Source organism: Haliotis rubra, unplaced genomic scaffold, assembly GCF_003918875.1.
Source record: "Haliotis rubra isolate DU_JTF1 unplaced genomic scaffold, ASM391887v1 Scf80, whole genome shotgun sequence".
NCBI classification, from domain to species: domain Eukaryota; kingdom Metazoa; phylum Mollusca; class Gastropoda; order Lepetellida; family Haliotidae; genus Haliotis; species Haliotis rubra.
The window spans coordinates 1,644,811-1,659,926 of NW_025767524.1; the positions used below are offsets into that span (position 1 = coordinate 1,644,811).

General features: G+C 38.6%; 1 protein-coding gene across 1 annotated transcript; it reads left to right on the forward strand.

Annotated features, from left to right (window-relative positions):
* The first annotated feature begins 1,321 nt into the window (after positions 1–1,321).
* LOC124261542 (nucleolar and spindle-associated protein 1-like) lies at positions 1,322–12,521 on the forward strand. The gene is made up of 11 exons (XM_046695856.1): positions 1,322–1,879; positions 2,942–3,046; positions 5,348–5,458; positions 6,107–6,370; positions 7,304–7,526; positions 7,703–7,710; positions 7,810–7,930; positions 8,436–8,629; positions 8,897–9,158; positions 9,758–9,959; positions 10,736–12,521. The coding sequence occupies exons 1-11, from the start codon at positions 1,790–1,792 to the stop codon at positions 10,818–10,820; spliced, it is 1,665 nt and encodes a 554-aa protein (XP_046551812.1). The 5' UTR covers positions 1,322–1,789; the 3' UTR covers positions 10,821–12,521.
* The last annotated feature ends 2,595 nt before the right edge of the window (positions 12,522–15,116 follow it).

Sequence of the window (15,116 nt, forward strand, 5' to 3'; positions counted from 1 at the left end):
TTCTATCCGATCACATTTGCGCAAGAGTTCATACACTGAAAAATTCAGTTTTATGTGTGCGTGTGGTGAAAATTAAGGTCTCGTGTTTTTTGTGTTTTTGTTTTGTTTTGTTTGTTTTATGTCTTGTTTTGTTTGTTTGTTTGTTTTGCTGGGGTGGGGGGTGTAACCCTCGAGCAGGGGTATGGGAACCTAGAAACAACCATGCTGAACCGGAATCCTCAGACAATCTCGTGACCGTAGTTTCACCTGCGAGTGTGGGTGAGTTTGGTTTTACGCCGCTTTTAACAATATTCCAGCAACATCACGGCGGGTCACCAGGAATATCTTCACACATTGTGCCCATGTGGGGAATTGAACCTGGTCTTCAGCGTGACGAGCGAACGCCTTAACCACTAGGCTACCCTACCGCCCCTCCACCTTAGATGGAAATGTGCATATTTCTTCTATAGTTTCCCTGTCACATTTTACTGAAAATCGTGATAGAGTCATTTGTATTTAGAATTATGCGTAAATGAAAATAAAAGAGACAAAATGTTTAGATCTACATGTCACAATTCAAAAGTTTACCTTTGTATATTGCTACGCTACGCGAAGCAGGTATTTATCACAGCGCTGGTTCAGGCAATGGGATGGTAACGGAAATACCCAGATGAAAATATGCTTTGGGGAAAAGTTTCAGCGCCCGCTTCGGACAGCTGAAACTAATACATATGGACACTTTTAAAAATAATTGTCCCAATTTTCCCATATTCCTTTCTTTGTCTGTATTTAAATTACTACCCAGGATCTGCTCTTTCCACAGATACCATACCGTGTGCAGTACAATTTTCACATAACACTCACTATAATAATCATATAGAATGTACAGTGTACATGCAAACCATTGTTAAACAGGAATTACGAAACACTATGTATACAATATATACAAGACATTAACTTTTCGTATTCAAATATTTCAGAAATAAAACTCATTTTGACTCTGTACTTACAATGTTTATTAATGTAGACTTGTTCTCGTCACTATATGGCTGAAAAAATGCCGATGTGACGTAAAGACCAACTCAACTCAACTCAACTTATTTCAGAAAAAGAACTAAATAGATCTAAATGCACAGATAAAACTAACAACGTATACAGTCCTTTCGAAACAAAATGATACCGATGAATTGCAATCTAACACAAAAACAAATAGACACAAAAGAAATCATGCTACGCGTGTAGCTCACGATAATATTAATATATATATAATGAGTTTCGTGGAAAGTAAAATTTGACAGTGAATATTGTTTATTTATATCCTGTGCCACAGTTTGGGAGAATTATTAGGTTTATGTAGGAAATAACCGTGTCATATATAAGTATGCCAGAGACCAATAGTCAGGGGCGATACCTAGCTGTCTTTGAGTCTAGCTAACTTTTTCCTTTGCCTTAGGTCTATCACCAACACGTTTCAATGACTCCGGTCATACCGGTGTAATGTAGAAACTTGACCCTCTGTGGAAAAGGCAACGAATGTGAAAAGTAGATAGTAAGAGCTAAGTTTCAGTTCCATACACTGTAAAGTAGAGATTAATATTACTCTATTTAAAACATTTATAAAACATTGTGATAAAAAATGGAATTATTTTTTAATAATATTTAAAACTTAAGAGTGAACAAATTGTAACGCAAGGGGAGATAATAAAGGTAGTTTCTCTTAGCCAATCAAATCAAGCGACACACTTTTCGAATGTGGATTCTGCCAGTGTTGATGATTTCCGCTTCGGAACAGGATAAATAACCCAACAAAATGGAACAAATGTTGAAGAATATCGATGACATGAAATATAATGAATTGCAAAAGATAGCTAAAGGTGTTGGCATAAAAGCCAATGTAAAGGTATGTGCATTTTGTTTCACTTGAAATAGAAATTTCAGCTGATCAGTTTGCGATGTTGATCAAATCGTCAAATGGCTTCACTACTGACGTTTGGATTGTTGGCTGAAAGTATATCGTTCTGTACCAACAATCGAATCACTAGTCGAATAAAGGGGATGCTAAAGTTGAAGGATATTGTCAAGAGGTTCCTAATTAGAAACTACACAGACAAATTCACAACACATACTTTTCTCCCACGTCATTCTATTTTGAATGTTTCATGATTTCAACATATATTGGAACAATGATGAAGTAATACCTAGCACAGTTCTTAGGGCTAATCACGCTAATATTGGCTCAGGCTGGAGCTCTAGCATCAGAATCACTATCTCAGTCCCTCAACATGCTCAAACATTCATTTCTCTGGGTTTGTTTTGTTAGGGATGTGGTTAGGGTTTCTTCTTTGATGGGCACTAGTCAGTTTTATTCTGTGGAGGCGACGTTTCGACATAGGTTCTAATGTCGTTGTTAGGGTAGTTAACTCCAACTTTATCCTTTGTCTTTGGATCCCCTTTGTGATCAAGCACTCCTTATGACCATGATGGTTATTAAGGATTGGTTCCCCTTCGTGATCAATGATGTTTACCATTTTTTAAGACCAATAGGAATTATTTACATTAATTTAGATGCTATGGAATCATCTTTTTCAGTGCAGGTAGTGTCATGCCAGTTATCATGGCTATGACTGCTAAATAGCCCTTCTGGACAAAATTGTGAATTAGTGAAAGTGGATCCTTAGATTTCCTGGTATTTTAACCTGATTAATCATGTTAATCAGGCTAATAGTTAATTTCTAACCATGTTCAAGTCTCTTCAACTTCAACATTAGTTTTTGACAGTGACAGTATGATAAGGCTGTGAGAATTCAATGTTGTTTTTTACAGTGGTGTACAGGTAGGCACAACACTATGTCAGTTTCATATTAATGTTTTAAAAAATTTCTGATATCATCATGATCGTGAGACTATATTCAAATAATAATAACAGTTCTATTCAGTTCATGGTTGTCGGTTTATGTTCCAGATTGACAAGCTCCAGAAGGCTTTAAGAGAATACTACTCTCAACAGGCGGAACCTGGAAACACCAACCCAAAACATGATCAACAGAAGCACGAAGAAAGTGTAACTGTGAGAACAGACTTTTAACATGTTCAATGTGCATCATTGGATTAATCTATTTTATGCTCTTCTTAAAGGTCACATGCAACGTAAAACACAACTTTGCAGATTCTTATACCTTTTGGTATGGACTTACAGTAACAAATGATAAAAAATGAACCCAAACCTCCCCCACCCTTCCGCGAAATCAGAGTTCAAACGATTCACTAAATTCACCCCAGCATATTACAGTTTGGAATCTGACTGGGATTTTCAAACATTTTCACATCATGGCTAAAGATTTATACATGTGAAGTGTATATTGTAATGCTTAACTCAACACATATCCGATCATCGACCAGCTGAACTTTAGTGGTGTTGAGCTATGAGTATGAAAAAATACATTATCTGTAAAAACATTGTGTAAGTCCTAGTGTTCGTGTTTCATGCAAAAAAATCATAAAAAGACGCAAAAAATATTGTGCATGCGTGTTTTACACGCACAGATTCTGATCTACTTAATTTTAAAAATACCTTTAGACATCAATTAAAACAAATATATTAGGCTGCTCCTAGACGAAAATATTAATCGAAGCCTGGAAATTCCCATTCTAAAGACAGAACGTATATTGCCGTCAGATGGCACCTTGAACTGCGTCGTTGTAACAGGGGCTATGATTGGGTAACACATTGTTTGATCTTTATCGTCTGCAATTTACAAGTGACGTGACACCACACAATCATCATGTCAAAACAGCAGGCGTCCATGTTACGGTTTGTCACGACTAGTAGATCTGATGCTGATACATGCACTAAGAAAAACACAGCCTTCAGTCCGGACAGGATAGATGATTAATCTAGTGACGCACTCACTGATTCTATATTAGTGGGCTTAAATCTTCATCAAGTTGTTCTAAAATTAAAAAGTGATGTTGCACACAGTCAATGGCATGGCCAAGGAGGAAATTCTGGAGAGAAATTTTTCCTTTATTATGAAACTACAAGACAGCAATGGTGTTCCTGCATTTCAGGGTGGCAGATACTACACACATCATGATCGTTCATTATATTCAAACACTGGAACATATGTTTAAGCCTGTAAATATAATTACTTGTTATGATAATGATGTTATTGTAATGAAAATTTCACACGCCAAAGATTTGGACTATATGTTTATAAAAAAAATTCTGCATGCACTAGTACAAAACCTACCGCGAGCACTGAAGTCCTGAAGCTTTGGCATGGTATTTCAATAACAGGTGAAGGGAAATCATTACCATGATCATGATGATTACTTCTGAGTAGGTTATGCAGCATCCTACTCATCATTCGCTTTGCACTTTAAGAATGAAAATGAAGAAAAATATATGACATGTCAACCCTGATAAGATAATTCGCTGAAACTATTTCAAACCTTGTCAAACTTTTTCCTACAGCTACCGAAAATGTCACTGAAAGAACCTAGCAGCTTCAGTCTAAGTAAACTTAGGCTCAGTATTATACGTTACACTGCTATACTGAGTCTAACAAAACCTAGTAGGAGGTCGCGTCAGCTAACCTTTTGGACTGACCAATCAGAGCACAGCTTACCAAATCATGAAAGTTAACATTCGCACATACCGTATGAACCTTTACCTAAAAAACTCGAACGATTCCCAATACTATTTTCCTCACGATCGCTTCCGAGTGATACACACAATGAGTAAACAGTCGCTGAAAATAGCGTTTTTGTCAATATTCAAGGATGTCATCTTGCGAAAATATAAGCAAACATAAACCATGTCATTAGAAAACCATAAGCGTATATACTGCAGGTCAAATATCTGTGTTTTATGCGGATTTTCGTTTGTTGATAGATCAGTGTCAGCGACCAGGGAAGAGAAAATCCCAAAACTGATTTGTCAGTCCCGCTGAACCCTAACAAGTAGTCGTTGTCTGATTGGTTAAATTCGTTCGGCCGTCTCACGTTTGATTGGACGGTCATAGGTCGCTGAAAGGTTAGCTGACGCGACCTTCTGCTAGGGTTTTGTTAGACTCAGCATAGCATTGTAACGAGTAATACTGAGCCAAAGTTTACTTAGACTCCCAGCAGCCATGGCTATATTCCAGGGATATGTGTGATATATGTGATTACAGTTTGCTCAGAGACCGATTTTTGGATCCCAGCTCAAGTACCTATGAAAATAAGAACTTAACAAAAAGTTCCAATTTTGAGCAAAATAACGGATTTGTTGCCAAATTTACTGCCAAGGGTACTTGGTGTAGAATTGCAGATACATTCGTGTCATAAGGTTATATTGTGTCCTAAATGCTGTGTCCCTTTGTTTCAGAGTGACAGTATGGACACTGATGAAGTGGAGACAAAGCCAGCCAGGCGTGTCACCAAGAAGGCCAAGAGACGAGGGAGGGGGAAGAAGGCAGCCAAGAAGACTGTAGAGGAGGTAAAGACCCATTAATTGTGTACTTCCTTAATTAGACAAAATTCATCACATGTTCATTCCTTATTTCTAAAGTAAGAAGTTGTTAGGAGAAGGGTGTGCTATAGTTTGACAAGAAATGGAACCACTCAGCATTTGATATTACCAGTACCTGTGCTCACTAACATTAAGATATTTGTCATGTTTAAGTGTTTTATATCAACACAGTACACTATGTCGAGCCTTTCTTCATAGACAGATTTCACATAGAAATTCTTACATAAAGATGATTCATCCTACCACTGATGTTGGCTCTATATGAACTATGTTGATAATGTGAGCATGGTATTTGTATAAACTTGTGGCACTAGTAGGTGTTCGGGCGCTGTTGTTCAGTTCTCTGGCATGTCAAGGTGATGAAATTCTATGTACAGAGTTGTGTCCCTTTAGTCATGTCAGGACATTTATTCTTTGGTACTTCTATTTAAATCCCAGCCCTCAAAATGATGCTTCGTTTATCCATACTTGTGGTTTTCAACGGAGTTGTACATGTCTAAGACTTGCATCACGTCAGCGTTTGCTCGCACATTCAGCCATAAACTGTAATGTTGCATTAAACCCAGCTTCCTCCCTCTGCCTGTGCACAATCTCAATGTCCCACCACTGTTCTAGGAACCCGAGCCTGAGGTGAAACTGTGTGCAACTCCTGTAGCTGCAGTCAAGGCAGGGTCCAAGAAGACCACACCTCATACTCCAGAACCCTCCGGGGTAGGGGTCAAGGTCAAGCCATCACCCATGACCCCTAAGATGAAGGTCAAGGACCAGGTGAAGCCTTCACCAATGACTCCTCAGATGAGAACTGTTATGACCCTCAAGCAGACCAAAACACCTCTGTCACAGAAAAGGAAACGGTCAGGGTCTTTGCTCAAACCACAGGTAATCCGTAACTTTCTATATCAGAGGCCCAGATAAGCTGTGTATCCGGGTAAAATACGCATAGAATTACGCATTGAAAAATAATTGTTGCGTACCAATTACGCATTTAAAAAGGTAGATACGCAAAAAGTTTAAAACAAATGCGTACGGAATATATTAGAATTCACTTGCGTAATGAAAAAGACATCGATTGCTATCAAGTTGTACTGTTAGTATAGGACAAGTTTTGTAATGTCAGTATAGGATGAGTAATCTTTTATGAAATCATTTCCATTATATTTAAGTTGGTTTTGATTAGGTATGACATAAGGCAGAACATACCTGCTTAGTAAACTTGCTCAATGACATAATACTTAGGTGAGTAAAGTGACTGAAATACACACATATTTGAAAGCAGTGGGTAACGGAAAATGAAATACCCACTCAACATTCATAATACCCACTCCAAAAAAATACAGTGGGTACAGTACCCACATGAGCTAAATCTTATCTGGAGCTCTGTATATGTTGCAGGAGTAAGAACCATAACTGGAATGTCCAAGATATTTTTTATGATTAAACTTCTTTTTTAATTTCGAAGCGTTGTGAGAGAAATTGACATAATACAACTTCTAAATGCCACTGAAAGACATCATAACTGGAATGTTCTCGAGCTAATGTAATCCAAATATCTCTCCATCTGTTAGTATAAACACTTCAGCATTTTAGAGATCTTCTCCGAAACCACAATGCAGATAAAGTTTAAACTTTCTATGGATGATCACAGTCCCTTAATCACAGAATTCAAATCATGTTTTTCTTCAAGCAAATGTTTATGCCCTTGAGAGTAGGTCCTTAAAAGAAATGGAATTATCTACAGATCCATGATATATAAAAAGCATGGAAAAATTATAGAAAAAACCCGAATTCACATCCGTGCATGTTTTCTTGTAGGTTGACAGTAAACCATCTACACCAGTAGCTGAGCCAAGCAACAAGAGAATCCGTCGAAGCACATTTGAGAAGAAGGACGACATGAATGTGACCCCATCATCCCAGGAGGTGAAGGACACTAGTCCAGGTGTGAAGGACATACTTGGGGTCATGAAGCCAGAGATGAACAGCGCAGAACGGAAGGCTACTTTACTCAAGGCACTGGATGAGAAGGTGCAGAAAGGTTAGTGACTCACGACATTGAGTGAATGCATTGCGAAATGGGGACAAGCCCATTTGAACTGTCCATGTTTAATGTTTAAAGTGAACCATCCACATTTTATTTCCTTTTGAATTATCAAAGTAGGCCTAACTAATAAACTTGCAATCTTAATGAGGTGCCACTTGTGTTGTACTAAGTCACTCGGGCCAGCCCTGACTAGCCTCTTGTTACTATGGTTACAATATGCTTTTATTCAACATTTTGGTCCATAACTTAGTTTTTCTCATGGTTTGTATTCACACAGCCAAGAAAAACTGGCACTCCTACACGAGGTGATGAGAAATCAACTTGCAGTACGCAGATTCCCAGGTTTGCTGCATTCCTGGCCAAGAAGAAGCAGGAATCTCAGAAGGTCATTACTCCGGGTAAGTCGAGATGAGTTTGTTTGTTGATTAACACCACACTCAGGAATGTTCCAACTATATGGTGGTGGTGTGTGAATAATCGAGTCTGGATCAGATACTCCTGTGATGAACAACATGAGCATCAATCTAAAGAATTGGGATATGGTGACATGCATCAACCAAGTCAGTTGGTCTGAGGTTGATAACCTGCAATAGATTGCTGCAATGTATAATCCAAGCTGGTGAATATCATGTGATATTCCCTCTGTTTGGTAGTGAGATAACCTAATGGTTAGTGCTTGCTTGCCTTGTTGATTACCCCAATGTGTACATGAGACACATTTCTTGTTAGCCCCACAGTGGTATTGCAGGAATGTGACTGAGAGCTGCGTAAAACCTGTTTCATGTACACAGTTAGCTCATATCTGTTTGACAGCAACTATTTGACACAGATGTATTCATCAGTACATATGATATTGTTTCTATGTAGTTACTTTGTTATAACTGTCTGCTATGCTGAATCCAGGTAACAAGGATTGGACAAAAGTCCATAAGAAGGAGTTTGACAAATTTGACTCCATTGATGTGTACTTGGAGAAGAAGAGACAGAGAACAAAGTCCATCACCAAGTCAGTTTCCAAGGTCAGCCAGATTCTAGAGGAGTCTAAGAAGGCCATCACAAGTCTGAGAAATCAGAAGACTCCAAGCAGTGAAAACATGGTGAGCATGTTAGGGAGGTTGATGAGAGTTTTTCTCAAATATTGATTCTCAAATGTCTTCCTCGTCAACATACTCAGATTCATCACTGGATGGTGGATCGGGTAGAAATCATTTCCTTAAACACTAGAGCCAAACTTTGTAGATGGCCAGTATTGACCAGCCATCAGTATCTTAGTCTTATTCTCTCTGGAACAAGTGGCGATGAAAGTTGCAACAAATAATATTGTTCCGAATTTTTCTTGTATAGGGTTGTTTCTTTGTTTTCAGGTGAAACCTAAACCAAAGAATGATGCTAAGATCAATCTGTTCAAGTCCCCATCGGGGCCTACACCTTTCAAGCCAAGTGTGTTTAAGACAAAGAACATGAACACTAATTTTGGTGCCAAGACACCCAACTCCAACCCAGGAGCCAAGACTCCAGTCACACTGGGACCTGGCAAGAAGACGACACCTAAAGCAGGGAGCACAGTTGAGAAAAAGGCTGACAGAAAGTCATTGGGAGTAATGTCCACTAAGAAGACAACCGGAGGTGAAACAGATGTATTTGTACAAGATATCTGCTTAGTCATAATCAGCTTGAATTTAGGGGCCAAAACTTTCAAGATCTGACAATTTACAGGATTGTTCTTGACATTCTGGTGTTCAGTTTTAGTTTAGGTCCATGTAATGGTCTTATATGTGAAACCAGGACATTGGCTCGATGCAATGTTAACTGTTTAAATTGGTGGTGGGTGGCTCAGTGGTCTAAGGAGTCAAAACTCTTTGATGCACACTTTTGCTGTTACAGAGTTCCTTGGTCATGGGTTTGAATCTCAGATTGACTAGGATCATACTCAGTACCATAACAGTGCCTGTGGTTATTTTCATAATTCCAAATACGTCTCTTAAAACCTTTATCACAGCCAGAACAAGATTTAGTAAAATTCTAAGAACAACATACCCACTAACTATATTAGAATAGGTTGGGGTCCATGTGCAAATGAACAGGTTCTGGTACAAGCATGGTTTCAAGGCATAACCCTCTTCTTGGCATCTCCTATTTTGATTCTGCTGATACTAAATGCAAGGCACGCTTTTTCATTCTGAAGTCCCCTTCCTAAATTGTAAATCACAACTATTTGCTTTCAGTCACTCCTTTCAAGTTCACTGGTACCCTGAACACCACAATGCCTGACGGCAAGTCGACCAAAAAGCCCTTCTTTGATTTGAAAGCCAGTCTAGCCAGACCAGTAACATGGAGAACCCACAAGGGCAAACTGAAGCCAGTTGGGGATTCCACCTACGCCCAACAACCCGGCTCAGAGATCAAAGCTCCAAGAGTTGCCTCTAGGTAGGTACATCAGGCAGTGGTAGTAGAAACCCTTTCAGAGTGGTGTGACATGAGGCAGACTCCATCCTGATGTTACATCTTATCTACAGGGTCTTTATACAGGGGGTGCCAAGTGTGTGTATCTTTTGTACATGATTGTGTGTAAAGAGTGAGTGAGTTGGTTTGTACCCAATTTTCATAAGTATTCGAGTCATAATATGTGGGAGCAAAGCTTGAAGTGATGGAGGTGTTGACGTATACAGCTTTGGTGATACCATTGCTAACAGGTATGGTCCTAACAAATCTAGAATGTAATCAGAGCGAACCAGGATTTCAACCCACAAAGGTTCCTGGCATGCCGAGAACATTGCGACACCTTCGACAACCATCCTACATAGGGATGTGTGTTAGGTGTGTGTACCTAATTGCATGTAAAAGGAGGTGTGTAGTACCAGTGCAGTTACATTGTATGTAAGTGTCTGCCTAATCAGGCTAATGTTATGTTGTGGAGGAAGTGACTGCCTAACCTAGGCTGAAGCTGTTTTTCCAGCCTGAACATGCCCAGTATGTTTTAGTCTCAGTTATGGAGTAGTTGTTTAAAGTATACAAAGAATATGGCATGAATTTAATTTATTGTTTTACCTCCATGCTCATGGTAATGAACAAACACAGCCTGACGAAGACAAGATCTACTCCTTGTGATAGAGCTACAACTATCGAATTTATATAGGATAGTTAGTGAGTATGTTATTGTTATTCTGCTGGTAACAGATTGTAACCTATATCTCTTCTGCTAGAGACGACAGACGAGCAGCCATGGCACAACACAGAGCCAATAAGAAGTTCAGTAGTCAGATGCAGAGACGGGGGATCAAGACCTAGATACAGGATCTCAGCTCATCCCTCAGAAACGTCATCAAGTAACACTACAGCTGGCTGGTCACAGAGCAACTCTGGCAGTTTACCTCACAAGTGCTAACATAGATCATCATCTACTGTCGGTCATGCACATCACCTGGAGTTATTCATCGTCACATCGAGCATGCACATCATACATATACTACCCAGAAGTTAAAGACCGCCAATACTTTCAGTGGGCTATAGTTAGCTATCGTGGTCATGACAGATTCACTGTAATCACATAGAAGTATTGTTGTTCTTTAACTTCTTGTGAGTGGTATACGTTCACCTTCATACTTTCATGTCATGCATTGTCTTAACATTCATACGACACCACCTTACAGTCCATCACTGCTAGGTATACACCTAGCCTCTGTGTACAGAACACTGATTTAAAATTGTCTCTCATCACAACATATTCAACTCCATTCCTATCTGTTTCTGAGTCTGTCCTTTCTAAGTATACTGTTATATTCATGTTTATCATATATTTTGGCTCTTTCCTGTTTAAATCTGAGATATTATCGTGACACCTTCAAAGTACAATTCCAGATATTAATCTTAATTCCCTATGCTTACGGAAGGTTGAGTTAAGGGTCATGCAAAGGCAACTTAACCTGATTTTTCAATGTTTACTGTAACCAAACTAAGCAAATAGTCTCACTTTGTTCCACTGATACTGTTCTTACTGCAAGATCAATGTCACAGCAAGCTATGAGAACAAATAACTTCTATAGGATCTAAGCAGCACAGGTATTGTTAAGCCACGGGTTAAGTCAGGCTTAATCTGTTCGTTGTCATTAAATATATGTAGACTTTCTTGAAGACAAGGTTTTTGTTTTAGCTTGTGCAATATACTTGTGGGATGTCCTTTAAGTGCAGTGCACACATGTAATCCTGAATGGCCGATTTGATCTATAAACTCTACAAATGCTTTTAAACATTACACAGAATCAAAAGTTAGTGAAATATATTGCTCTACTGTATAAAACACTTCTCTGGACACACATTTTAAATATATATATATATATGTTATAGTGCAAAGAATTGGATTTTATACTTCCAAAAGTCAAATAATACAATGCAAGAAGTAAAGTATTGTGTACATCATTTGTAGCGTATGAAAATCAATGTGTCTTTAATCTTGATTGGCCCTGACTGCTACTGTCCTGGGCCCTGTTCCTCAAAGCGATCGTAGCGCTACAACTCGTAACTCCCATACTTTAACATAGACTTAAGACTGACGTAGCGAAACTCGCTTTGAGGAACGGAGCCCTGCTGAGACAGATTAACTATATGAATAGGACAAAATCCCGTGGTCCTTAAGTTATTTTGAGCAGTAAATGTCAAGCTGTCAGTGTGTGGCAACATGGGGTCACAAACATAAAGTTGGAAATAGTTCATATTTGTCCTCCATATCAAGTATTCCTAAGTCCATGTTGTTTAACCTTGAATTTATTGAAATCGTTTGACAGACATCTGTTAAACTTAATGCTGTAAAAAGAGCTTTACCTCAAATGCTGTTTGCTATGTATGACTTGTACATGCCAAATTTGTTGAAGACTTCATGTCATGTTTGTTGAGATTATGTGTGTAGTAATGTAATAGTTTGTCATTCCAGAAACTTTTAAAACTAAACATTTTAAGTTCTGGGAGGAAATAAAATATCCTATTCTGATCCTATTTTGTTGTTTAGTCTTTCTTTGACATGAACCACTGTCTCGTCAGCAGCGATATGTGATCAGCTTGATGCATGGTGTGCGTTGTCAGTGTAGTCTTTCCTTGACATGAACCACTGTCTCATCAGCAGCGATATGTGATCAGCTTGATGCAGGGTGTGCGTTGTCAGTGTAGTCTTTCCTTGACATGAACCACTGTCTCATCAGCAGAGACATATGATCAGCTTGATCCAGGGTGTGCGTTGTCAGTGATGAATGCAGAGTGAGCATCAGACATGTTGGTGCTATTGAATGTTGGTCTGGAAATTATGTTTTTCCTGTACAAGTACAAAAATGCAAAACAGGATGCGATAAATGATTTTATTTGAAGCAGTATAAATATGAAGACAGATTACGCACAATATCAATTAAAAAAAAATGGTGTAAAAGCACAGAATCACTGGATAAATCAGTTAAAATAATCACATATTGTACAGAAAATTAGTAGTTTTCTGCTGAGATTTCACATAAGCTGGGCGAAGAGCTGCAATATTTGTGGCAGGTGTGGTAACTAGTGCAAGTAGCTTCAGCCTGAGTAACTCATAGGACAGCAAAACAAATACATAAAGGAGAAGCAGTGCGTCTTAATCTCATATGTGTTTTCCTGTGGCTGTTTGGGAACATTAACCAATCTTGGATACTTATCGTTAAGGCTGATACAAGACAAGTGTATCTTGATACAATTAATTTATGTTCAATCTCCTGAAGTCTGAATAACAAAAGAGATTTTGACTGATATGCTGGAATAAGTGCACTTTCATACAACCGCCAGCAATACAGGACATTATTCTTCGTGATCAGATTATGGAAGGTTTCATTTAGGAGATAAACATCATGTGTTGGCCAATCTCCGGGTATTATTGAGTATTTGAAGCACGGGAATTCATTTGGAACCGACGGCGTCAGCCGGAGGTTTCAAATGAAATATTCCTGTGCTTCAAATACTCAATAACACCCGGAAATTGGCCAAGACATGATGTTTATCGACATTGTAAACACAAAAGTAAACTAGAAGGTCCACACACGTTTTTGTGTCTGCACTCATTGACATCGAGTACGGGTACAGCAGTGAAATGTCATCAGACGGCCGTTTCGGCCATCTCCCATGGTAGCATCTGGAACTGCTCATTTGTGACGTCATTTGGACTTTACGTCACAATATGATTTTAATGACGTCATCACAGCTGACGACGTAACAATACAATGGTGTGAGCGAAGTTTGTATGTATTAATACGCAGTGAAATTCCGGGAATCTAATACCATTTGATCACGTATTTCAACCATTCAGATTAAAGAACACAGTGGCTTTTGGTTTACAATGTTTCATAAACCAACCATATTTATGTCTGTCCACATGCAATGTGAGCTTGACAAGAATTCCCAACACCAGGTGAGGAAATGGTTAAATAATGAATTGCACAGCAATTTCAGAGCACAAGGACCTAGCTGATAAGATATACATTTTGCTTGTGAGTTAATATGGTACCTTAAAAACATAAATGGAAAATTCACGTTAAAGTTATAGTGTCTTAAAATTTATATGATCCTTGACATGTTATTTTCACATTGGAAAATGTTGAAATGTTCAAGATATATTCATCTAAATGTGCATTGAGCAACTAACATGAACACAATCAGCAGTGAAAAATGTCAGCTTGTTTTATAATACAGGTGAAAAAAAATACAATTGAGTCAATAAATGATTTCAAACATACAATGAAATATGATCACCAATTATGTCAGGGTAGCCCTCTTTTATAGAAACTGCAGCGATGTGTAAAACTATTACACTAGACAATTAAACATACATCCTTGTGTGAAAGTACAAGTGGTGGAATGGGTCACTAATGCAATGATCCTTGACTCACGACATGATACGAGATTGCCACTGTTCACATCATGACACACAATGCTAATCCTGAATATTCCCGATTGTTGCTGTCCGTTTGGATGTCAGTTATATTGGACATTCGTAACTACTTGTGTCATTCCGGCAAGCTGGATGTCATCTCGACCCCTCTCGTGGCCATGATTACGACTCGGCCCTGTCTAAGCGCAAACGAGCATGAAAATAGTCTAGTACTATAACCAAGGAAAGATAACTCTGAATTTCCAAACATGGCTCCTAGAATATCTTATATCCTGTAGGGCAATGCAGTCATTCCCTTTGTAAATATGTTTCAGTGTTTATAGTTGCTGATCTTTAAGCTCAAAGTTTATGTTTAAATTGTGCATTGCATATTTTAGAGAAGTTTCAAAGTTCAACGGTGCCGCCATTTCCATGCATTCTACTACACACGATTTGATTGGTTTGCCACGATTCTTGGCAATTATGGTGTACGATAGGGGTACAAGTCTTCTTGTAGGTCACGGAAAGAGGCGAGTAGTTACGAATGTTTTATTGGATGGCCAACCACACCATGATTTTCCCACAGTCAATAAATGGGCAAGCAATTCATGGCACGGCCACTGACCCCGCCATAGGAAGTCTCAAGTGAGTTAAAGAATTATAACTAATTCTTTTCTGTTGCCAGTGTATAACAATCTGTATCATATCGT

Coding starts and splice junctions, on each gene's coding strand:
- LOC124261542 (XM_046695856.1), top strand. CDS start 1,790: ATGGAACAAATGTTGAAGAATATCGATGACATGAAATATAATGAATTG. Junction 1,880..2,941: donor GCATAAAAGCCAATGTAAAG/GTATGTGCATTT, acceptor TTTATGTTCCAG/ATTGACAAGCTCCAGAAGGC. Junction 7,931..8,435: donor TCAGAAGGTCATTACTCCGG/GTAAGTCGAGAT, acceptor TGCTGAATCCAG/GTAACAAGGATTGGACAAAA.